The 18,959-nt window shown below is 40.3% G+C and overlaps 1 protein-coding gene across 2 annotated transcripts in view; it reads left to right on the top strand.

The window, feature by feature from the left end:
• The window catches only part of SNTB1 (syntrophin beta 1), a 114,168-nt gene that overhangs the window by 42,960 nt on the left and 52,249 nt on the right, over positions 1–18,959 (top strand). For both annotated transcript variants that reach the window (XM_053971985.1, XM_053971976.1), the window contains exon 2: positions 13,164–13,380. In XM_053971985.1, coding sequence (XP_053827960.1) covers positions 13,164–13,380 — 217 coding nt within the window. The remainder of the gene's footprint in view (positions 1–13,163; positions 13,381–18,959) is intronic.

Genomic DNA, 18,959 nt, shown 5'->3' with positions numbered 1-18,959 from the left:
CCTTAGCAGAAGAGTTTAGAGGCTGCTGCTGTGGGAAGGAATGGGTAAAAGGGAAGGTGAAGTGTTTTGGGCAGTGAGGGAAGAGATTGGCACTCAGTGGGGTGGGTGAGAGGGGTGTGCAGTGTGTGCCCATGGGAGGGAGGCAGCAAAGGGGCTGGGGCACATGCTGGCTGAAGGGGACACTGCTGCTGCTGCTCAATTCCTGACAGAGGAACAAATGTAGAATTGGTCCCAGGGGTTGAGGGGTAGAACCACTGTGATCAGGTAACAGCTGCTGGAGGAATGGGGAGCAAGAAATCTCTAATAGCACCCTAGGACATGGCATGTGTTGAAAAAATGCATGTACATCTGTGTACATTTATAAATGTCCATGTATTACTGTATTGGCTTGTGTCTATATAGTTGCTCTGTTGCTACTGAATTATCTCATTAATACTTTTGTTGAAGAGGTTTTTCTGGTCATAGATCATTAGTGTCACTGCATGCTTAGTACAAATCCTATAAACCTCAGAGTGAGAACCAGATCTAGTGTTTGTAAGCAAAACTGAGATCCAGGGATTGTGCTGTCAATCTGCAAAAATTCTATGAGTCTCCTAGTCCTGCCTCTGAAGGTGATGATGATTTGTCCCTTCAGTGGGCTAAGGCAAGGCAGTGGAATATAAATAGTGTGAAAAACAGTCTGGAGGAAGCTGGAGTGACCTAGAAGTACTGTATTTACTGGCACATACTTCAGAACTGGTCTGCCCTCTTTGCAATTGATAAGTTTGTACATTCTCTAATCTATCATGCATTTAATGAAAGAACTATAGAATAACCCTTGGTTAAACAGAGTGTATACAGCACTCCAGTATTCTCAGCTCCTAACTTGGGATAACTAGTGGGCCATTATTTATCCACCAGAATAAGTTTCTAACACTCTCTGTGCTGAAAGAGATGTAAATGTCACATACATACCTCTGCCACCAGCTAGCTTAAAATCCTCTCCCAGATCCTCATCTTTTTTTCTTAAATTCAATAACCAATCAGCAGATTCCTCAAAGGTTTTGCTTTAAGCTCTCAATCTGCCGCCAACTTTACTTCAGCCTCTTACCGTCTCTAAAAGGGGGGCAGTTGCAGAATTAGTCTTTAAAGAATTGTAGATTAATATTGGATTATAGATAAATATTGAATTGTAGATAAATATTGAATTATCAGTTTTTGATATTTGCTGAAATCTAGAGTTTCAAACTTGTCTTTTAAAAACTGGAGCACAAACCTACAGTAGCAATAAGTTCAAAGGTCAGCTTATTTATGTGAGTGATCTCTTTAGAAATATATGTTGATATGATTCTCACGGTCTTTGGTGTGCAAGATGAGAGAAGAGTCACCCTGACTGTAGGAATTCAGACAGGCTGGTGGTTGCAGTCTGCACTGAGGTATGGTGTCAGCACTAAAGCTGACCTCAAAGCTCTTTTTCAGTGGCTCCATTTGGGATATCTCTTGTTGAACTGGAGTTCAACAGCTACTCATGCTGCTATATAACCTGCCAGTGTTAGTTTTCCTCCCACTTCCCATTCTTTGCTTCTTTATAGACTATTCATATCTTCAGCTTTGACCATTTGACCTGAGCTAATTCCCACTGATAATGAACCCAGTGACTTTGGCAGAAATTGTTAGTGACCTTGAGATCAGAAGCTCTTTGAGGCAGAAATTATTCTTGATACATTCTTTTCCCGTCTGTGCCCATCAATGCTGCTGCTGTAAAAAAAAAAAAAAAAAAAAGGAAAAAAAAAATGCAGCCGCACTGATATAATCTGATTGTGCTCTCTGCAAGTAGCAGAGAGACCTGCCCTTGAGCTAAATAAAGCAAACAAGCCTCAAACAGATAGTTATCCCTGTTGTGTATCCCCAAGCCTCTGTAAAAGCACAGATGATGTGGCTGAGAAAGCTGTGCTTTCAGCTCCTCATTTCAAAGGTGCTCCCACAGCAGAGCATAAAGAAGAACAGTTACACTAAGGAAACATACACATGTACTATCCCTTGCTTTCAGTTTGCAAGCCTTGCAAGCTTATTTACTTTTGCAATAGGATTATCCCCAGGTCTCACAGGACAGACATACAAGCAGGGTATTTTTTTTTCCGTTTTGTGTGCACTGGCCTGAACGTGCGAGGCCAAGATGGAGATTGTGAGGTTCAGCAGCGCTGCTGTTAGTCTGCACGTGTATCGAGGACTTTTCATTATACGTGCCTCAAGGCCACTCTGCCTTCCCATACAGGCTCTGCTGGGCATCCTCATCTGCCTAACTGCTCCCAGTCACTTGAGCTGCCCTTGATTCAGAGAAATGCTTTAATATCTATATTTATATCTAACAGCAGAATTCAGGCTACAGCTTCAGTGTGAAGACCTTTTATGCCTGAGGTGGTGCTGAAAGTTTATGTCCTGACGGAATCCCTTCTTCAGAGGTAGCAGTGATAACAATGGAAAATTCTTGCCACTATTAATTGTAAAAGCATCCTAGCAACTGTGTCACCCCACTCAGGTTTTTTGTGTTTTTACAAACAGCACCTTCTACTGCTGTCTCTGTTACAGGGAATGCAGTGCAGCTGTAACAACATGGGGAGATACATGCATGACTTTTATTGTGGGCTCTTCTGCCTGCTTATTTTCTTGTCGTGTCCCTATTGTCCTTTAACTTGTTCTTGATTTCTAAGATCTTTGGGAGGGGACCAGCTTTTTGTTCTGTCTTTGAACAGCATCTGAGGCTGTCATGCCCTGGTTCCTCACTCATCCTGGTAAGTGGTCCAGTAGTACAAATGGCAAATAAATTTGAGATGCAAATAAATTTGAGATACAAACAAATTAGCATTCTTCTCACTGATTAAACAAATGGTTTTCTCTGTTGATTTGAACCGGGGTTGCATTTTATTACAGCCCTTTGAAGCTCAGTTTCTTTTCCAGCCTCTGTTATCAGCCTCTTGTGCTAGTTGACCGAAATTGGCAGGCAGTTTGCAGACTTTGAAAAACAATAGGTTGTACTATTTTAATTTGGCTTTGACCTAACCTAAAACAGTCAAAACCAGTATTTAGCAAATGTGTTTTGATGTGCCCAGTCGACTTCACTTGCTGAAAGCAGCTGCTGAGAGCAACCTGCTGGTCTTGCCCTACAGAGAGATGGGGGGACTTTGCTGGCCCCGGTATCAGCACAGGGCCAGGACAGACTCAATAGTTCTCTATAGTAGGGCTTGAGTGAAGCAGGGAATTACTTTAGCCTTAAATTGAAGATTAATGTGATTTTTTTTTTCTGGGACAGAAAACACTGCTTGTTTTCTGTAAGGATAAAGTGCCCACTGAAACGGGATTATATTTACATTATTATTGCAGGGCGGTCTGTGAAATAGGCTTTCTGTGCCTCAGTAAAGAGCCATGACCCCTCACAGAGTTATCTTTTAAGCTGCGTGCTAAACCCAGGGGGGCTTATGGCTCAAAGCTAATGGGGATTTAACTTCTCACTGAAAGGAATTTGCAGCCTAACCCTATTTAGATGCTCTTTGCTCTCACTGATTAAATGCCCAGTCCACTGCAAGAAACCTAATAGAATCATAACTGTATAAATTTTCCAGATGAAAAAATGGATGCTGGGAAACTCTATGCAATATTTATTAGAAAAGGAGTTTGATCTTAAAAAGACATTTTAAATCAAAATGTCAATTCACAGTTCTGTTTTGTTTGTAGAGAAAGAAAAGAACGTGAGTGAAGATTTTTAAAGCACTTCACAAAACCATTTCATGGAAAAAAAACTGTTTCTGAAATCAGTATTTTTGTGAGGATTTTCATTGTTTCCCTTGTTCACTGTGTTCAATTAGTTTTTGAGATCCTGTCTGTAGAATAGTTTTAGATGAGGCTATTTAAAAGTAATAAACCTGCTCCTCCTCCCAGTATTTCTCACCCCAAATTGCATTATGCACTGAAGTTCCAGGAGGACCATATTCCATCACAGATCATTGGCATTTTTTGAGATACAGTAACTATAGCTCCTCAGGGAAGAGAACAGAAGAGCTGTCTTGGCAAGAGACTTTGAAATGCAAAGAGCAACACACGGTGCCATCCGCCGTCCTATGGCAGCACAGTTGGGTCTCAGTCTCTTTCTGTGCATCAGTTCTGAGAATTTCCCATGCCTGCTCCAAGTGCAGGTGGTTTCTGAAAACCTTTTAGCTGATGCTAATGACTGGTGTGCTTATTCTTTAATTGTTGATTGTTGTAGTTTGTTGATAGGATTTCAGTGGCTTATTCCTAGAGAAAGCCATAATCCCTGGTAGAAAAGAGCTCCATTCAGTTGGGAGCCAAAGAACTGAGGCACAAGGATGTGGTTTAATATTTCATTGTCCGACTCTTTCATCACCCTTCCTGCTTATACAGTCCTGTTTCCTTTACCCCTTGAAGTACAAGGGGTGGTGTCATGTGAGCTCTTCTTTCCATTGCATCAGCAAGAAATCTGTCTGCTTTAGGTAGTTTTCTTCTAGCCTGTAGGTGAGCCAGGAAATAGGTGTACAGACAAGGTTCATTCCACGTCTGCCATTCTCCTGCTGGGTAATCTTGCAAATGACTTTAGGTAGAGTGGAGGCAGCGTGGGGCTGTGCTTGGACTTAGAACCAGACAAAGGTGCATTTGAGCTATGTAAAAACAGAGTCACTGCATTATGCCATGTCAGAAACAATCATTGCCAGTTTTCCCAAGTTTAGGATTTGTGTTTGCCATTACTTAAATAGTGTTTATATTCCTTTCTTCCTTCATCCCTTCCTCCCTTCCCTGTATGGATAAATATTCATAATCTCTGGTACTTGAGGACTCTGGATATGGTCATTGGCCTGTCCTGATGGTAAGGCTGCAAAATAAAAGATTCCCCAAACCAAAGCCTTTTATGGTTATCTGATGCCTTTTGGTGCATAGCCCAGCCACAGCAAGTTCTTAGCTGAATGCGTGGCCTGAGTTTGTTCATTTTCAAAGCTCTTGGTATTGTCCAGTGAAGAATTAAAAGGGTGAACTGAAACTTTGTGAGTGATTGCAGCTCTGCTCTTCAAAATAAATCCTGGAGATCTTAGAAGGTCTTCAAAGTTCTTCTTATGGGGAGAAGACAGTAGGCATTGCAAATCCAGTCTTCACTGGCACTAGCATCTCTTTGAGTTGTTTAGAGGAAAAGTAATATAAGTAGAAATTGAGTGTAATGCTGAGAACTCTGTCAGTGACTTACTGCATGACTTTGAGGAAGGCAGTTTAACTTGCCTGTGTCAGTTTAGCCATCTGTAAAAGAGGTACAATCATATACAGCATAATAATTTCCCTCTCAGTGAGTGCCATTTTCAGTCTACCCTGTACTACTTAATGATTTGTGTGCCTGCTGAAATAACAGCATCCTCTAAAACCGTAATACCCTTATGTATTTTTCACATAATCACTAGCGGCTGAAATATTTGTTCTGACACTTGAGATTACTCATGTAAATAGAAAAATTATAGCATGCTGGCAATGCCAGACACCTTGAATTCCATCTGAGTGTGTGGGTGATGGGAGAGGGATCTATAAATACTGACAGAGGCAGGGAAACAAGCATGAGCAGCACACAAGAAATTCTGAATCAACTTATTCCTGACATTTAGGTAAAAGATTTTAAAATATAGTGTCAGTTTTGGGTAGGAGAAGGCCCTTAGAATTCTGAGTGCTACAGTTCCGTTGAAGATATGTATTTTGTGCCATTTCTCTACTTTAAATGAAGTAACTTTTTTTTTTTTTTTTTTTTTTTTGTTAAACTTAGGACACATTCAGCTTTGGGGACAAGCAGAAGTTCCAGTTTTGTTATCAGTGAGTGACTCACAGGTCCCACAATGCTTTTTCTCAAAATGTGACTGCTAATTTCCATGTTCAGCTCCCAAATTGCCAGTTTCAGATGTTTTCCACTTCCATTCTGAAAGATCTGCATAGTTCTAATTGCAGAGTTCAGTGTCACATAACAATGTTGCAAATGAGCTGTGTCACATTTACTTAAAAATGTAGTAGGTTAGATAGCTAGAGTCTTCAGGTTTTGGCAGTAGTTTTTTCAATTTGTAGTTTATTTGATAACAGACACTTGTGCAATGTAGCTGCTCCTTGTTCTCCACTGAGTCCTGTTTCTTTTGAGTACAAGCTCTTCAAGATAGCATCAGTGTCTCCTAGATCAAGATATAAGCATCTTCTTTTTAACCAAACATTGTACTTCTGGGATTTACAAGCTAAAATTTGTTTTTCATATTATGAAGACATGTATATGCATTTATTTTGCTGCAGTACATAAAGTTTTTGAAAGATAGATTAATAGCTTATGGGACCTTGACTCTAGAATTCATGCAATTTTTGTTAGTGACATATCAAAACTCTGAACTGAATACATCCAATTGATTGAAACAGAAAATTTGAAATTTAAAATAAACTAAATTACTTGAAGGAAACTGTAGCACATTCAGTGTAGTAGGTATAAGTAGTGGACATTATAAAGGGAAGTATTGATAAACACCCAATGGAAACAGTCTGCCTTTAGTTTATTATTATTATTACTTTACCAGTTTGAAAATTTTGTGTACCAGGTTAGTGACAACCTTGACAACCTTGACTGCTTTTGATCACTTTTTCAGCTTAAGTGCTGGTGTGACATATTCAGCCTCCAGTTCCATTGTGATTCTGTATGACACAAGTTTGTGTCTAATTAGTTTCTGTTAATCTGCTTTGAACAGAAATACAGAAAATCTCACCCCAGCACTGAAATTTGTCCTGCTTCCTCGAGTATGCGTGCTGTTAACTTTAAACATGAAATTTATTATTAGACCATGGAAATGCAGCTCAAAAGGAGCTGAAGGGGCATGGTTAGCAGTAACCAGCTCCAAGTGACCTCAGAGAGAAGTAGGTGGGGAGTGCTGACTGGAGGTGAAGCTTTCAGGCTGTCTGCTACAGCCTGGTGGGGCCTGAGTTGTGTGCTCTGCTCATGCTGCTCTATGTGAAGTACAAAACCATGGCTTTGTGTAGGAATGAAAATTAATTAATTTTTAGAGGCTTTGCAGTTGACAGAATTGATACACTGCAGAAGATAAGAAGACATATAAAGCCTTCCCTCCCTAGAAAACATTTATGCTGAGGAAACTCAGAAACTGTTCAAGAAGTGTTTTCTAAAGGGAGACATCAGGCCTAGGCAATCAGTGGCTGAATCAGCCCACATCACAGGCAAAGTCTCAGGAAAATAAACTGAGGATAAGTAACAGAGGAATTTTTGGTGTTATACAGAAGCATGGGATGGCCTGGGAATGTAATCTCCATTATATGTGTAAGATTCACAAGTGCTGAAATCAGAGTGGAGGCCCCTGGTGCAGATGGGAAGGAGGAAGTGTCCACAGGGACACTGCCCACTGCTCCAGCCAAGACCTGTGCTGGGTTTTCCCCTGCCATTTCTTAACTTCTAAGACATTTTTGGTGGCAAGTTACATTTTTTGAAGCCTAATGTAGAAAACACTGTGTGGCTAATCACTGTGACCTATTCAAGTTATCAAAACCATGAGGTTTCACAAACTGCACCCTCACATGGCTTCCTGAGAAGAGCCTATTTAGTCCCATTTTCTCCTGTTTGATGGGGCCAGGACTGCAATTCTCTTGCCTTGTTGACAAAAAAATTCTCTTAACTACATAAAATTGCTTATTGCAAGGTACCCACCTTATTTGTTGAGTGCATGTGATGGTGCTTATAGCCCTCCTTAACATAGCTTCAACTTTCTTATAAAAGTAGCTGCAAATTTAAAAGCACACTGTGAAGTATTCTTTATATTTTTAAAATGCAGTTGTTGATCTTTTTAATCCGGCCTATTTGTATCCTACTGAAAACTCAAACTTGAGGCCTGATTGCTTACTAGCTACATTTTGGGGCCAATTGCTAAGGTGCTTCTTTCAGGTAAACTTTATCTTAAAGATGTGTTTGTCTTCTGGATCTTTCTGAAGTTATTCTTTTGAAATATTCCTTCTTGTATGCCACATAAAAAATATAAGTGTAATATATATTTAAAAGGATTTAAAACCAGCCCCTTATGATTTAAATCCAAGCCTGTCTCTTTAAGAGATGAATAGACAATTCACTGAATTTAGTGGAATTATTTTAAAAACAGCAGAAAATGGGAAGCTGAGCATAGTCCCACATCAGTGTGAGAAATGGCCAAAGGATAAAGGGGATTTTTATTCTTACAAGGTCTTTATTTTAACTCATTTCTGTCTTCTTGCAGAGGTGGAGATCTGATGCTTTTGGCAGATCAAGAGGTTTACTATTTCAAATCCATTTCAGCATGGGGGAAAGCAGATGATGTTAATGGATAATACTTGTCTGAGTGTAGTAACAGATGTTTCTGTAGGAAATGTAGTGGAAACACTGACAAGCAGGATTGTTGACTGTTTTTTGGTTTATGCCCACATTAAAGCTGCTGAAAGGATCATGTGACACATCTTCATAGATGGTCTGATTCATAAATTCTTTTCTTTGGGTCTTAGTTTTGATGATGGTACCAGCAGCTCATCTCATTTTTATACAGTGCTTCACTGTAAGGCATGCACTTGGCTTGAGTTTAGAGGAAATTTGATCTCTCACATAAAGCCTAGCAGGCAAATTCTGGTATTATGCTGGAGGACACTCTGTGCTTTTCTCCTGCAAAGGGGAATTCCTTGATCAAGTGTCTTCAATCAGATTTGGGTATGTTGTTCCTTTTACTTTCGTGTTGTAAACCTACACATCCTGTCCTCATTCCTGTAGTAACAAAAGAGCTTTCCTCCAGCTTGCTGGCTTCCCCTCAGTGGTCTTTGTCTTCCCTCCTAGGAAACAGTTTGAATGTGTCAGAAGAGTCCCAGTTCCTCAGAAAGGCATCTGGCCAAGAACCTGACCAAGTTGGTCTGTAGTATTTCTCTCATTAAAAGCCTGCTTCTTCCCCCTCAAAAAGTCATCTGTGAACAGTAACAAAGCATTAATTGTGGAGTCTTGGGACTTGGCAGAAGCACAACTAAATGAAGTGCTTTTTTGGAAGCTACGTTGCCTGTCTTGCAGATCAAAAAATAAATCCAAACTATTTCAGTGTCTATCAGTGGAATAATTCCTTTGATTGCCACTTCCCTTCCTCTTCTCTTTGTGGGGAGGGGTATTCCAGAGATTGGAATTTTAATTGCTTGACCACAGTTTCTTATTAGTGGTGCAACAAAAGGGTATGGATCATTAATTAGTACTCAGTATAAGGATCTCTGAGGTTGAGCTATAGCATCAAACAAATGAGTTTAGACAACTCCTGACTAAACTTACAGTTTATAAGTAAATTGAGTTAAAATAATGAAACTATTAGATTTTTTTCCGAGTCCCTGCATGTTGTTTTCTGTGTTTGCAGTGTTCTGGTGGTTTTAAAGATTGTGGCATTTTTATATAAATATATATTAAATATATTTGTATATATGTTAGACATATGTATATACTCCGAAGATACATATGTGTATACATGCCTATAAAATAGTTATTCATAATTCAAAGTTGTTATACACTGGCATGCTTTATTTATTTTTATTAAATGTTTTGAGGTTTTAATTCATTAGGTAGTTTCATTGGCTATATATAAACCCAGTGTTTTTGATAGTCGCCTTCTTTTACAGTCAGTACTTGAATTTGTGCCACTGTATCGAAAAGACAATCCAGCTCTTGAGTGTAATGCTCTGAAAACAGAGTATTATCCACATTATTACTTTAATGTCCAATAGACTGTATAATCTTTTTTCTGGTTTTAAAACTTGATGATGGAAGTGAATTGTATAACTACAGTTTAAATTTGCTGTATCCATGATTCTCAGAGCAGTATGGAATAGGAATATGCCTATAATAGATATTGGAATCGACTTGTTTTCTGCTATGTGGATTAAGAACTGGTTAGTGAACAGGCTGCAGAATGTAAAAGTGTAGGGTCATCCTAAATTGCTATGTATGTAGTAGGGTTGCTGGTGCATTGTTATAAAACAGCATGTTCTGCAGTATTTGCACCCAGAATTTAGAGGTAAATAGGAAATAATTGCTGATAAAACTTATGAGTCATCTGAACATTGTGTGCCTGATTTCAGCTAAATTCATAAACTGGGCTTTGGTTATGGACATGTAATTACAGATGTTGGTGAAGTAAATGGAAAGCAGTGGCTCTGAAGTTTAAATAATAACAAAAAATTATATAAATGGATCAAATTCTGCCACCTGTTCCACTCCCATATTATATTTGTGCTTTTATATGTATCCATTTGGGGGCTTTTAAAATATGAAACACACCTGAATATGCAACAGCCATAAAGTCTGGGCTGTAAAACCCAGCAGAATTCAGCCATGAATCCAGAGACCTGTGCTTGTGTTTAGTAGGAAGTGGGATGTTATTAGTAGAAGCTGGATTTTTTTTTTTTTCAAAAAACATATATTTACTTTATTTTTTCATTGTACTGTGGAATTTCCTATGAAGATGGTGTTAGCAGTTTATCAGTGCCTTAATAGCTCTTTATTCGTATCCCTGGGGCCAAGCAACCATCTTCTGTTGAGATGTAGAAACTAGATGTCTGCGAGTCCAGAAGTTGGAAGGAATTTTCATAGGATGTACTTAAGGTAGTTTTCTTGGCTTTTGCTGTGTTTGAGACTCAGGTTCTGGAAAGAGGATTGTGTTTCTGCTCTCCCCCTACTCCTGCTTCCTTTTTCATGGGATTTTGTGAAATACTGCAGCTGTGTGCCATGAATTCACCGGTACATCACATGGAAACTTGGCTTTTGACACATGGAAAGGCTGCCTCTTTTCTTCTGTCCCGTCTCTGGGGAATTAAATTCACATTTTGTGTTCCTGCTTAAGTTTCCAGCCAAAGTTTTTACTTCAGCTTCCTTCCTCTTGCCCCTCTCTCCTTCTCTTAATTAAAATATGCTAGGGTTGAATGGATATAACTGCAACTGGAAAAGGACAAAAATAGCACAAATTAAATAGCTACACTATTGAGACCTGGACCTTTATTTGGAAACACATTTGCTGGCATGTCACTGTTCAAAAACTGACTGGATTACTTTTTTTTCAACAGAGCAATCATTAAACTCTAATTTTAAAGGGAACAGAATTTTGTTTGAAGTTGAACGTGATTTTCACAGCTTCAGCTGTTCTGCCCATGGAAATTAATGACAAGGTCATGTTTGTTCAGTGTTAGTAGGAACAGATTCACCACATCTGTATCTGTTCTGTTCTTGGCTTCCCTAAGGCTATGAGTACATCCAAACTGAGATGGCAGCTGCTGAAAGCAGTATCTCTATGACACTGGCAACAACTGCTTAATTTCAGCACCTTTGAAAATCGTGTGATTTTCAGAGTACTCAAAGATGAGCACTGGTTTGGGGAGTTAGGTGACACAGGTTTTTAGATAATGGACTTTAGATAGATATCTAAAAAAGTTTAAAAATATCAGTCTCAACTCTTTTTGCCGGAAAGAGTTTCTGGAAGCCTGGTGGAATTCTGTGCCAATTCTTTCCTGAGAAGGGAACAAATTAATTTAAGAAAATACTCAGAATACTATCGGACAAGGAAATAAAAACATCGGTGTTGAGTGGACAGCCTTTCTGATAAATCACAAATGGTCCTTCCCAAAAAGGAACATCCCATAACATACCTAAACACAGAAGTCTTTGTGATTGAAGTTAACAATTTTTTTTTAAAAAAGGATAAAATGGACAATAGTGAGATGGGCACTAAGGTGTTTTTGAGAAAAAGTAGCAATAGGTGTTCACAGAGTCTAGACTCTAGATTTGTACTGGTTTCTCTCTTGGTAAAATTTTTATGAAGTGCCTTGAAAATAGTGCTGCTGAAGTTAACCACCTGATCTGTGGTTTCAATAGGAACACTGTTGTTCTTCTCCACTCTTCTGAATACTTCTCTTGCTTTCATTTTGAACTCAAAAACTTCAATTGGCTTTCCCTAATTTAATATCTCTTACCACAATGCTCTTTTGTAATTTACCCACCTTTTTGTTATTCAGTCATTCCCAGCTTCTTCAGCTGAGCTGACACGATGATCTGCACCATTTCCCTGAAATATTGTCTTACAATATTTTAATAACTTCCCCAAGCAAGTTCACAATGCCCGGGCCCTTTCAGGTCATGTCACTGCTGGGGGAATATTGGTTTAACCAGGGCATTTAAATGGGATGTCTTGTCTTTTCTGAACTCCATCAGGTTTGTGAAGGGGAAGGAGGCTGTGGCTGGCAGATTTTCCAAGCACATCAATAGCAAAAGCAAAAGTGAGCTCAAACTACCAAAATAATTAAAAAATGAGAAAAATGTTGCAGTATTTGCCTGCATAAAGAGGGGAATATGAAGCATACATGTAGAAGAGGTATAATACAGTAAGATAGTTTAATATAGTAAGATAATTTCCGAATCCTACATTCACTTTTCTTATCCGTTCTGGAAAAAAAGCTCAGAAGAGGCTGAGATCTAATCTGACACCTTCACTCTCACAAAAGGCTCAAGCTCAATTTTATTTCCCCAAGAGAAGGCTAAGAAGTAAATTGTTTTTTGTTTGCTCCATAAATAAATAAATAAATAAATATACAAGTAGATTAGGCAAAATTGCTTCCCAGCAAGCAGCAATAGTTGTTGAGATTAGTGGCGAGACACTGACAAGTGTGAACTAGAAGCAAGATGTGAGTTAGAATCACTGGAAGTATTGCTGGAATACTTTAGATAGGGGAATAATGGGTTCACTGTCACTTGATTGAATGTCTTTCTTTAAACATCCCTGTACTTCAGACAGCTCATGGCTTCTGTGTGAAGCAATTGTTGCATGACTGCTTACCCACTGTCACAGAAAGGTGGGATAGCTCTCCTGGCCCTACTCTGTATGGCTGTATGTTCTTACTTTGCCTGTTCTGTTCTTCTCTCTCATTTTACTCATAGCACCATACTGACACCGGCAGCAGGCACATCTTCATCTTCTGTGTTTGCACAGCTTCCCATGCTGGGATGCTTGGTGAGCAGAATTAATGGACTGCGTCGAGGGTTAACACCAGTTCAGAGAACTCACATGGGCATGCAACTCCAGAATATTAATTTATTTATTGTTTTCCATCTCTTGTTCTCTCTTCCATAGTGAAATACATGAGAGAAGCGACCCCCTATGTGAAGAAAGGCTCCCCCGTGTCAGAGATCGGGTGGGAGACGCCTCCCCCCGAATCTCCGCGCCTGGGCTGCGCCTCTGCTGAGCCGATGTCGCAGCTTTCGCTCTCCATCCACAGGGACAGGAAGACAATTCCCCTCAAGATGTGCTACGTGACACGCAACATGACAGTGTCCGACCCTGAAAACAGGTGAATGGGCATTTGCCTGGGGTTGGGATTTCACTTTCACGTTGAATTGCTGCTGTTGTTTTCCACACTGGGGTTGGTGAGCAGGAATGGGCCTCTGGCTGCATGCAACGACCCAACAAGGGGAGCTAGCACTGCTTTGGGAAGGGTGGGTGGTGGTGTCTGAGCCACATGAGGCGTGGCTCAGCTTTTGGTTATGCTAGAGGAACTTCGATGCAGTAATCCAGCACTTTTGTTGGAAATAAAATTTCAGGGGGTTGTTTTCATCCTGATTAAGTGTCTGCTTTTGAAGGAAAAGACACTGTACACACTAATTGGTTACATCCTCCAGGCTGGCTAAATCTGATTCCACTAAATTGCATTTTCTTTCCTTTTTTAAATGAATATTGTTTTAAGAATGGTCTGGTTTGAGTATTCAGTTCTAGACATTAAAGTCAAGAAGAGGAGAAAAGTTCCACTTACAAAGCATTAATGGGGAATTTTTTGTGACTTGTTTTTTTTCTTAATGTTAAAAATAGGATGAGGTTTTACCAGCCCTTATTTATAACATATGTGGAACAGCTGCACTGCACCAGCACACTCCCTGATCCCTTCTCAAACAGCTGCTAATAAAAACAGGAGCAGTCAAGTCAGTGATACAGAATAATTCTCCATCCAAATAATGGCCTTTTCATTTTTCTGCAGAAGCTGGGTGTAATGCCTTTGATTCTCAGCATTTACATATAGGCATAAACAAAAGTTACATTTTCATTTGCAGAAAAGGATAAGGAGAAGTAGGGAGAGAAGAAAGTGGCTTGGGAAGGATGGGTTTCTCTGTAATCTCTTGCACTTCAATTCAGAAATTTTATTAGTATCTGTATAGTTTTCCATCTTTCCTTTTTATATTTGTCTGACCTTTTAATTTTCCCCCTCCATGCTTTACTGTGTAGTATGGCTTTACTTTGCCTTGGCTCTTCATCTCACGTAGTGGTTGCCACCATAGTCAGTGTAACTGACTGCTACAGAAGTGCAATTGTAAACCAGAAATAACCCTAGCAGTGCTTCTCAGTTTAGATCAAGATGTTTATTGATATTGGCCACTTTTTTTTCCACATATGTCTGCATAGTTTAAGGTTTGACAGCTGTATCACTTGTCCGGGAGTTTGTCTTTCTCTCTGCCATGGTGTGTATTTTAAAAATACTCACACCAATCACATTTTTTGAATCAGTACAATGTAATGGTATTTTGCCTGCTTTGACTTTATTTTCTCATATGTTTTCCCCTTTCTTTATTGATTTTATTGTAGTTTTCACCTTCTGTCATTCTCCTGGCCCTCAGTTGGTTTGAGAGCCAGGACTGACTCAGAGGGACACACACTCATTGCTCATGATACCTCTACAATGGAGCTGACTTTTTTGAAGTATGTTACATATGTGTGTTTTCTTCAGTGTTACTAGGAAGTAATGTGTGGGAGAGTCATATTGCTTGTTATCATGGTTTTCATTTTGTGTAGCTGTCATTTCCTGTGGAAAGAGTGACTTCTGATTTTACTGTAGTCCAGCACAGTGCAGTCTAAGATGGATTTTTCCATCCAAGCATGCAGTACCTCACCATTGTGCTAGCTGCTGTGTCGTAGTAGCACCCCATAGATTAGCATCTCTACTGGTTTCAGTGATTTTTAACAATTCTGAACACTGGAACTCATACTTCCCAGTATTAATGTTATTACAGTGCAGTGACCCTTTCCTACTGGAATGCCTTCCAAGATAGTAATCCAATTTTAGGACAATAATTTTGTCTTCACTCACAGCAGAGCCTAGGCCATGTCCTTACATGCTTACAACACTTCTGTTTCATAATCGAGTGACCTGACACACATAGATTTCGTAACTGATGGTGTCACTTTGCTGGATGGCTTTAAGAGAGCTCTGCTAGCAGGATGCCAAAGCATATGTTGGCCATTAAAGGGCTCATTTGGACTATAACTGAGCTAATTTTCATTTAAGAGCAAGTGTGGGCATGGAAAGCGTGAGTTTTCCAGTGCAGTGATTTCTTCATTGTGGGCTGGGGATAATGTCAGCAGTCTTCTGGGACCAGGATGAACTGATTTGATGTCCAGCATGAGAAGATACCTATGTTAAGGGACCCAAAAGGAAATAGTTGCTTGTTGGCACTGAATTATCTCCAGTTCTTAGAAGGCTGCAGTGAAATGTGGATTTAATAGGCATGGAGGAGTATTGTTTTTCCCAGTAGAGCTGGTAGCTCTGCTTAGGACTTTTTTCTTCTCATGGAAGTCTGACCCCAGTTCAGAGATTCTCAAGTCTGTGTCTACTCTCAGATGGTTTAGTGAACTTGCTATTTTGGAGCAGAAGTGATGTCTGATGCTTTTAGAGCCAGCAGTTCTCAGATGTCTACTTCACCTGATCTGCCTGTGGGTTCATTCTGGAGGAGATCTTTTCTGTTACCTGATAAAAAAAAGCTGTAAGATATCAAAGAGAAGATCCTTCATAGAAATCAATACCAAAATTACTGTGTAGATTTTTTTTTTTAATAATAAAAGCATGCCAACAGGAGAAAAGATGCAGAGCATCTATGCCATTCTTCTCTAGGTGCAGGGCTTGTTATATTTTAGGTTGGAAGAAACTGGTTAAAATATTTGCTAATTAAATCAGTTGTTTGCTGTGTTTTCACTGATAAGTGACCTTTTTGGTGGCAGCAGTAAAGGCTAATGTCAGGCCTCACTGAGGAGCATCCCCTCCAAATGAAGGAACATGTGGAAATTACCATGGCTAGTAATGTCAATAAGCAGAAAACCTTGCTGCAGCGTAGAAAGCTTTTCATCAATTTCTGGTGATGGTATTAAGAAACAGGAGGAAAAAAAAGGTTTCTTGGGTGAAATTTTTTCTGTTGGTGCTTTTAAAATCTTGGGACATAATACAAAGGTACTTCTATACACAACACAGGAGACACGACATTCCCTGGAGAAATGAGACAAAGCTATGTGGACAGAAAAGGTTTTCTCATCTGCTTTTGAAGTCACCCTAAAATTCTGCTTGCATGTCTTTCAGCCAAACCCAGGAGGTATGGGCCTGATCCTGTCAGCACTTGGTGGGCACACATCATGTTCTTCCAGTGTCAGGAGTCCAGAGCAGTGTGATCCTCACAGGGAACTTCAGCAGGATCCAGCCTTAATGATTGGGTTACTCATTGGCAGGATTCGGCCCTCTAATGGGAAAGGTTTGCTTTGGTCTCTAAGCTAGGAAAAATGGACTGAGATAGATTCCCAGCAGTGAACTTTCCCTATCACTGTCCATTTCAGGATTGGACTAAGAATTACAATCAGAAGATAAAATTGAGCAGGTACGTTCTGTAGGTAGGTTGCATCTGTTGGGTTTGCATGGCCAGGTTCTGGTAGCAGGGGAGCTACAGAGGTGGCTTCTGTGAGAAGCTGTCAGAAACTTCCTCCATGTCCTACAGTGCCAATGCCAGACAGCTCCAAGGTGGACCCACTGCTGGTCAAAGCTGAGCCACTCAGGAATCATAGTAACATCTCTGTGATAACATATTTTAAAAGGAAAATAAGACAGTTACTTTGCAGGTGTAATTGTGGCCAGATAAGATTGGAGTGAGAATGTGTGAGAAAAACAGCCCTGCAGACACCCAGGTCAGTGAGGAAAGAGGGGCAGGAGGTGCTCCAGGTGTTGTAACAGAGATTCCCCTGCAGCCCGTGGTGCAGCCCATGGAGGATCACAGGGATGCAGAGATCCACCTGCAGCCCCTGGAGGAGCCCATGCCAGAGCAGAGCATGCCCAAAATAGTCTATGATTGTGTGGGAAATCTGTGCTGAAGCAGGTTCCTGGCAGGGACCTGTGGAGAGAAGAGTCATGCTGGAGCAGGTTTAGTGGCAGGACTTGTGGGGGATCCATGCAGGAGCAGCCTGTTCCTGAAGGACTGCATCCTGTGGAAAGGGAGCCACACTGGAGCAGCTCATGGAGATCTGCAGCCCATGGGATGGACTCACATTGGAGAAGTTTCTGAAGAACTGTCTCCCATGAGAGGAACCCCACACTGGAGCAAGGGAAGCACTCGTCTCCCTGAGCAGCAGCAGAAACCACCTGTGATGAGCTGTGTAACCCTCATTCCTTGTCTCCCTGTGCCACTGGAGGGGAGTAGGTAGAGCCTGGGAAGGAAGGGGGTCAGAGGGGAGAAGGTGTTTTTAAGATTTATTTTTCTCAGTATCCTGCTCTGATTTTCTAAGTAATAAATTCAATTAGTTTCCCAAAGTTGGAGCCTGTTTTGTCTGTGATGATATTTGGTGAGTGATTGCTCCTGATCCTTATCTCAGCTTAGGAAGCTGTTATATTTTCTGTCCCCAGTCCCCTAGTGGAGGGGAGTGATAGAGTAACTTTGGTAGGTGCCTGGAATTCAGGGTCAGCCCTCTACAAGGTGGCAGAGGAACTGGCTGGTCACTCTGGACTCTCCACAGTGAGCTGCATCTGGGAATTACCTGAGCTTCCCAAGACATCAAGGAGGTGCAGAACAGGACAGACTGATACCTATTTACTCTAAAGGCAGCAACAGATTCAAGCAGCTTCATTACTTTGAGGTGTTTGTTTGATTTTTTTTTTTTTTTTTTTTTTTGCTTTGGGAAATACTGATTCACTGAACGAAGTATTCACAAGAGCTATTGCAAAGCCATTGCTCCCCAGGCTTCCTTTTGCACATATTTTTAAATAATAATTTCTTCTTACATTATTTAATAACAGTAATGTCAGTAATGCACAGTAATAGTGTCAGTGAGATTTAACATTTTGAACTGTAGCTGGTGTATAAGTAACTTATGCAGAATGAAATAGCATAGTGTGATTCTAAAATGGCATTTAAAAATCTTTAATTATAAAACAAATTCTAGTGAATTTGCATGTATTTACTTTTGTTACAATAAGACATGAAAACAAAAGTTGAAGCTTCTTTAAGAAAAAAAAAACTGGATTTCAAACAGATTTAATATGACATAGAAAAGAAAGTCCTTGCAAGTCCTTGCATCAAAAAACTTGAGTCATGAATGCTCACAACAAATATAAGGCATAAGCAGAAAATTGTAAAAATGCAATAAAAAGACAAACATTTTGAAGCAGATGAGGAAATGAAAGACCAAGCAGCTCCTGTACCTCTTCAAGTTCTTGCTTATATAACTTAAGGGGAACTGAGGGGATAGGGAGGCAAGTATTAGGCAGCAGAGAAGGTTCTGGATACCTTGTTGGTGAAAACATGGTCTGGCTCATGCCCCCAGCCTGCCTCTCTCCTGTTTAGTGAACAGGACCAAATCTTGGTTCTGCCAGGTATCAGCAAGCCCTGGTGTGCAGAGCAGATGCTGATTCTCCTCCAAGAGCAGTGTGGCTTAGGGGTGCACCTTTGCAGCCTGGGTTTTTTCTCTGCTGTTGGGGGAATGGTTTCCCTGAGTCACCTGTGTCTGGGGCTCACAGAGGGCAGGGCTCTGCCACAGAGTGACCAGAGGGCCAGAATGAGTTACAGCTGCTCTTGGAGAGCACAGGTCACACTTAGCTTGTTTTCTGCCTCTTAGGATGTAGTTTGACAGCAC

The sequence above is a fragment of the Vidua macroura genome, chromosome 1 (genome assembly GCF_024509145.1).
Source record: "Vidua macroura isolate BioBank_ID:100142 chromosome 1, ASM2450914v1, whole genome shotgun sequence".
NCBI lineage: Eukaryota > Metazoa > Chordata > Aves > Passeriformes > Viduidae > Vidua > Vidua macroura.
The sequence above is the reverse complement of the archived record's forward strand: the minus strand, read 5'-3'. Positions and strand labels throughout refer to the sequence as shown.